Source organism: Myotis lucifugus, unplaced genomic scaffold, assembly GCF_000147115.1.
Source record: "Myotis lucifugus unplaced genomic scaffold, Myoluc2.0 scaffold_184, whole genome shotgun sequence".
Lineage (NCBI taxonomy): Eukaryota > Metazoa > Chordata > Mammalia > Chiroptera > Vespertilionidae > Myotis > Myotis lucifugus.
The window spans coordinates 996952-1004116 of record NW_005871232.1 but is presented as its reverse complement, the minus strand read 5'-3'; the positions used below and the strand labels follow the sequence as shown (position 1 = coordinate 1004116).

At 47.7% G+C, this 7165-nt stretch overlaps 1 protein-coding gene across 1 annotated transcript; it reads right to left on the bottom strand.

Annotated features, from left to right (window-relative positions):
* Positions 1–1453: 1453 nt before the first annotated feature.
* Positions 1454–3413, bottom strand: CH25H (cholesterol 25-hydroxylase). The gene has a single exon (XM_006096621.3). It carries the CDS (start codon positions 2828–2830, stop codon positions 2012–2014), a length of 819 nt encoding a protein of 272 aa, XP_006096683.1. The 5' UTR covers positions 2831–3413; the 3' UTR covers positions 1454–2011.
* Positions 3414–7165: the final 3752 nt, after the last annotated feature.

The window sequence follows — 7165 nt, the reverse complement described above, 5'->3', positions numbered from 1 at the left end:
CTTCTATCAGATGTTCCACACCTGCCCGTTCATCCTTCTTTGCTTTGTTAATCATTATATTAACATTCGACCTCCAATCCGCACTTTCCCCTTACATCTCACTACCTGTTTTCATGGATTTCACTTTTATACATCAATATAGACTTTAAGTCCCAGCCTGGTCTTGCTAAGGACAGAGGAGGCGATAACTTTAGTGAAGAAGCCAAGAGAGCACACACATTGGGAAGGAAAATGCCTCTGAGTTAGTTGCCAGGCATTCTAACTGCATTTTGCCAAAGAATTGGAGGCATTTCATTTGGCAGACTGTGGAGACCAGGTCTTTAGATGGATTTTTCACCTTTAGACGCATAGTTTGGTTCATATATGTAGTGAGCCTAACATTAAATGCAAAGCTGCCATTCTTTATACTTCTCTGTCTAAAATTGTATTGACTTTTAACTTTGCCCTATCTAACTACACTCCAAAGATAAAATTAAAACAATTGGGCAGCAGTTGGATGGAGAACATGATGAGCAGTGATAGGGACACTTACTGTCACAAATAATCTTCAAGAACATTGGAGGCACCCTGGCCAGTTTGGCTTAGTGGATAGAGCATCTACCTGCGGACTGAAGGGTCCCAGGTTTGATTCCAGCCAAGGGCACATGCCTGGGTTGCAGGCTCGATCCCCGGTGGGGACATGCAGGAGGCAGCCGATCAGTGATTCTCTCTCATCACTGATGTTTCTATCTCTCTCTCCCTCTCCCTTCCTCTCTGAAATCAATAAAAATGTATTTAAAAAAAAAAGAAGCAGAAGAACATCGGAGGCACAATCTCCTTTTAAGGTGAGGAACTAGGAATGTAGGGTCAAATTTCACTTTTTTCCTTTGAGAAATGGACATGCAGTTTGCATGTTTGTTTACTTAAGAAAAACAAATATACAAAATTCCCAAATAGCCGAGACAATGCGTATGATCGTCATTTGTACTAGATTGCTTCATGAAAAAGGGGGGTGCACTCTGAACCCCTTTCTGTATCTACCAGCCCCTCGAATGTACCCATTTGACTCACCAGTTTTGTAAAGCAAGGCACCCCAGTAATTCTATTCATCCCCCAACACTGCCCTCCCCCCAGATAAGCAAATGGTTGCTTAGTGTTAATCTCTCTAAAACTTCACAAGGTAATTCTTTAAGTTGCCTGTGAGGCAGAAATCAGTTAAAACACATTTAGAACAATAGTGTTTTTTCCTCTTTAAAATCTCTAGGCCAAAACAGACAGACCCCTTCTCCTGCCTTTTCGTCTCCTGTAATCCCCCCCCCCCCCCACACACACACACACACACCGTACACTCCACCACCAGATTTCTCTCATCCCAAGGTGGGGCAGGGGAGGCTGGGACAGAAACCTGCCACCCCAGCTCCCTCCCCCTGTTTTAGTTTTTTTACTCAAAATGCCAATGAAACAGGAGCCAGTACTTATTTGGTTCATATATTTTTTTAAGCATAAATAACATTTCTTTCCATATAAATATAAAATTCTGTGAAAAAATAGGAAAAAAGTACGATCATCTTAGTTACTGTCCAGCAGGAACATGTTGCATTGTTTATAGCATCAGACATCAGATTCTCCATTTTAAAAAATACGTTTTTTAGTCTCATTCTAGGACACTTTCAAACATAGGAAATTCTTTGTCCTACAAACAAATCCGTTTAGAAATGATTTAAATATGCCAGTGATAAATGTCTAAATCGATCCGGGAATCAAGGCTACTGAAGTGAGCTAGAATTCAACACCCAGTATACAATTATTGATACACAACAATTCATATAAATTACTTCATCAGATTGCACACAAAAATACATCAGATTGTCTCTAGAAATTTCCAGCAGGTAATAAATTACTTACTAAAATATAAAAATAAAAGCGCTCAGGCGTGTTTCTTCTGATTCAAGTGTGAAAACGCGCCAGCAGTCCTGGTTCCGAGGGGCACCCCCTGCCCTCCGCAGCCACCCCCACCCGGGAGGGGTGCGGGCTACCTGGCGCGAGGGGGCCGCAGGGTCCCCCAGAGTCTGTCCCAGTGCGTGAAGTACGGGGCGAAGTTGTAGTTGAAGTGAGAGTGATGCAGGTCGTGGTGCACCACGCCCCCGTACCACCCGAAGGGGACCAGCCTGTGCGTGGACCAGGGGAAGTCGTAGCCGGAGTGGTCCTCCACCGACAGCCAGATGTTGAGCGTGTGGAAGACCAGGACGGTGAGCGGGTGGCACTGGAGCAGCCAGACGTTCACCACGTCGAAGAAGCCCAGGGAGAACAGCTCCCAGACGCTCACGTACTGCGTGGCCAGCGCGAACGAGGGCGCGTTCTGGTGGTGCACCTTGTGGAAGGTCCGGTACAGCCAGGGCACCCGGTGGTGCAGCACGTGCCACGCGAAGAACTCGGCATCGAAGAGCAGCAGGCACAGCACGACGTGGCCCAGCAGCTGGGGCAGCGCGGGGGCCTCGGGGGGCGGGAGGGCCGGGCTGCGGGCCCAGTGCACCAGCGTCAGCGGGAACACGATCACCAGGTGCTGGTAGAGCGTCTGCCGCAGGCAGGACAGCAGCTGCCGCGCCGAGGGCGCGCTGTCGGGCTGGATCTTGCAGCGCCGCAGCGCGGGCACCCAGGGGCACAGGAGGTCCAGCACCACGAAGGGCAGGCAGAAGCTCACATAGGTGGTGATGGCGAAGATGACCGGGAAGAAGGGCGACTGCGTGAGGGCCTCCCGGGTCCGCAGGCGGTCCCAGACGGGCTGCAGGAACATCTGGCCGGAGCTGCACCCGGCGGCGGCGTGGAGCTGGGAGGAGTTGGGGCTGCTCATGGCGAGGCGCTGCTTGGCCGCCGCTGCCGGGGCTGGCGTCCCACCGACTTTATAGAGACTCGAGCCCCGCCCGGCGTGACGTCAGCTGCCTCTGCCGCCCTTTCCCAGCTGAGCGGAGCTTGCATCCGAACTGGCTCCGGAGAGGTGCCTTTAGCTGCTCCACTGCACACCCGCGGCTGCATTTCGAGTTTGGATAACTCGATCCATGTGTCATCACCACCCCCAAGAAGAGGGGGATGTTCCCATCACCACCAGCAGGGCTCCCGTGTAACCAGCGCAGAACTACTCGTGTTTAAATGCACACTAGAATTAATTGCCTGTGTGGATCCATGAAAACGCCAAGTACAATTGCACTTTTAAGGACTTTTTAAAGTGGCGCGCCTTCTGTAGTCCTAATCTTTGCTGTCTGCACACCCTGTAAATTTAACCCGGAGCGAGTGGCAAACTAACCTTTCTCGGAGGGAGTCGCGGCGGCGATCGGCGCAGGAAATCAGAAAACCCGCGACCGGGTGGCGGGTCCGGAGCCTCTCCAGCTCCGGTCTTTGGAGAGGATGTATCCCCGCCGGTTCGCCGCGAGCTCCAGATCCTGCCCTTCCCGGATCCCTCCACCCCACCCCACCCGCATTCCCCCCACCCCACCCCCGACACACACACACACACACACACACACACACACACACACACACACGCACACACTCGCGCGCGCGCACACGCGCACACAGTCTGCTCAGAGGAACTCGCAAACCCAGGCCACTAATCAGCCCTCCGTGACGCTGCCGAAGCGCGCAGACCAGCGACGGGAACGGAGAGACGGCGAGACTCCCCGGCAAAAGAGGGGACCGCGACTGTTCTTCGCTTTACGTACTTACGCATATATACATACATACATACATACATACATACATACATACATTCTGGCTTTAACTTGTAGCGCGGCCCAGAACTGGCTAAAAGGACGCTGCATCTCAGGAAGCAATACGATCAGTAAAGCACCCACCTTGTCCCTAAGGGGAATGTTTGCGTGTTCCTAACGCCTCGCGGACCTGCTGGTTGGACAGATGTCGCGCCTGTCTTGCCCTTCCGTGGGCTGGCTTCGCGGCGCCAATTTGCCCTTCGCCTTGGCCCCCATTCCTCCAAACCACCCCAAGGCGCAGCGCCGGACTGCGGGGCTCGCCCCACACCTGCGCTTCTCTGCCATCAAACTGGGGTTAACTGGCCGAGGACTGAGTGTGAGGAGGTGGGTACTAGAAGAGCTCTGGGGAGACCCCCCCCCCGCCCCCAGACCACCAACAAAGCCTCCTTTGACCCGGTGGCTGAAACACAGGAACGCCTAGCAGATAGGTTTGGACGAAAACTTGGAAGCCAGGGACGCCGCTTTGCCTCTGGTGTCTGTGAGGTTACAGCCAGCACTTCGCTCCTCCAAGCTTTGCATTTTCAGATCTACCCCCGGCCCAAGGGATATGATAATAGTAGCTATCTCACGAGTCTATTTCGAGCATTAAATTGGAAAATAATAATAAGGCTACCATGTAACATCTGTGAGGCACGAACTAAATGTTTTACTTGAGGGGATTTCACCCAGTCTGTGGAAGTAGGCATTATTATTATTGCTGTGGTCTGACAGAAGTAAAAGCATAGTGCCTGGCACATAATAAGCATACAAAATAAGACACATCATTTTTATTTTATTTTTTATCACCATTTATCCCTTCTATGCCCTCTTCACCTTCACACCCCCCCCCCAAGACACATTATTTTAAATTTACATTTCACATTTCACCTAAATCATAATGAAGGAAAATTTGCAATGAACATCAAATAAAATTATGTAAAAAGATATAAAGCTATATATTGTGAGGAAAGAATGAGTACAACAAAAATATAGACCAATATCTGGGCGTAGAAATATATAGGCTGTGTACATACCCTAATATATGTATCTATATATTAGACCCGTGGTCGGCAAACTGCAGCTCGCGAGCCACATGAGGCTCTTTGGCCCTTTGAGTGTGGCTCTTCCTAAGCCTTAGGAGTACCCTAATTAAGTTAATAACAATGTACCTACCTATATAGTTTAAGTTTTAAAAAATTTGGCTCTCAAAAGAAATTTCAATCGTTGTACTGTTGATATTTGGCTCTGTTGACTAATGAGTGTGCTGACCACTGTATTAGACACATTGTATATAATATGCCAGTTTATAATGTATAGTCATATATTAATATATAATAACATAAGATATACATGGGGTCTATAGGATATTATACACACACACCCATAATAGGCCAATTCATAATTCAGAACCACGCAACTAGCGTGTGTCCCTGAACTGCCACTGATGGGTCATGGATATTCCTTAGCAGCCCATTCTCTGAGCCTCAGGGCTCCGTGTGCCATAGGATTATTATGATATTCTGCTTGTGTCTTGAGGAGATAAAGGTTCAGAGGCAGCATTGAGCTTCCTGACAGCCAATGCCAAACAGGAAAGAAAGTGGTGTTTTCTATTGTCTTGGCAGTCTGGATGGTAGCAGAGGCAGGTGCAACGCAGGCCCTTGGCCTCCCTGCTGGTGGGTTTCTTCCAGTTAGAAAACCTGTCCTTTCTGATCTCTTTGGTGTTCCCCATCCTCCAGTGCTCTTCCCAATTCACTTTTTGCGCCACCAGGAACTGTCTTCTTTTCCATTCCTGGTAAGGATCACCCTGCCCTTGAAGTGTGTGTGGCTCAAGCAGCATCTCAGAGAGAAGAGGAAGGGCTTCTTTTCCTTGATCTTCATTTATGATTTTAAAATAATAAAAATAAGAAGGTTTACTTGAGAATCACACCACACTACTGAAGATAGCATATGCCATTTACTCAGCCTTCATTCTTGGGCTCCTCAGAGTTCCCAAGGGTCCATCAAAACTCACTTTCTCAGGCTTACAATTGAACTCTGCTCAGATGTCAAATGTCACTCAGATTTGCCCTCAACAGAAATCAAGTCAACCGTCAAATCTCTGTCCAGTACATGCTGTCCTTTCCTTGTGGTTTCAGTCATCACGCTTGGATGGTTTGGATGGATGCTCTCATAGATTTTTTAAGTGGGCGGCATTGGCAGGTTTGCTTAATTTATACTTAGCTATCAGATTGTTGTCAGGACTGCCCCCTTTGAGCCCGTAGCTCTAACCAACCCATTATTCTTCTTTGGTTCTTCCATCCTCTATCACTAAGCTTGTTAGAATATTCCCCAGAAAGCCCAGTGCAGCAAGACCTGGAAGCCCTGGTCTGCCCCCTGGTTGTTCCAGGCTCTCCCCCTCTTGCTTGTGGCACTTTGAAGAATAGCCACCAGCTTCTCTGCCTTTGCATTCCATGCAGCCACCAGGACAAAAGGTTGTGTCCAATACACAAGGGCAACCATGGCAAGGCAAGTGGTCGTTTCAATTATCATCAGTTGTCCATTCCAGGCCACAGAGGATGCTGCAAACGTAGGCACAGGATGTTGGACAACCACAAACAGAACATGACTTAACGGAGCCAAATAAAATGGAGCCCTATTTAGTCTTGACTGAAGTGGCATCGTTTCTTGAGTTGGCAAACATGCATCTTTAAACGCTTTTACTTACACAAAATTGATTTAACAGCTTTGCTAGATGAATGGGTCTTTTTAGGGCACAGATTCTATCTCCGAGATTTCTTCCCACAGCGCCAAGCATTATACCTTGCACACACTAAGTGTTGAAGAGTTATTTGTGGACTCAATGTACAGTTTAAAAGATATTGGCTCTAAATTGAGGCTAAAAAATTGAATCTTTTTTTTTTTTGAGCACTGGTTATGTAGTTTAGGTTTACTTATCCCCTGGGATGGTTTTTCATAAAACGTGGCATTTATTTATTTCAAATGGTGTTAGGCCTTTGGCCACACTGTTTCTTGTGCTTCTCCTTTTGATTTGACTTCCTGCGTATTATTTTTATCTTGGCAAGGTCTTTCTGACAGGGGTAGAGTGCAGGAATCCTTTTCTCTCTAGCTACCGCAGAGATCAAGTCACTTCTCTGAGAGTACAACATCCAAGTCTATGCATGTTTAATACAATCTAGATGCTATTTGGTACCAACTTACCAAAAGACTTTGGGTACTACCCCTCCCCCCCCCCAATAAAAATAGAATATGTAGTTGGCAAAGTGCATTACCTACTACGTAAGGTCTTCTTGTGTGTGACCTTCATGTTTGTTTCCTTCCAAAATGAAGTGAAACTGTCTTAGCATCTATCTAACCAAAACAATTATCCATCTAACCGGAACAATTATTCCTGGATAGGGAAGATGAAAAGTGTTGTAACGTTTTACAACTGTAACATATCAAGA

Bases quoted from the DNA above. Each gene is read 5' to 3' on its own strand.
- CH25H (XM_006096621.3), bottom strand. From the start codon at position 2,830: ATGAGCAGCCCCAACTCCTCCCAGCTCCACGCCGCCGCCGGGTGCAGC.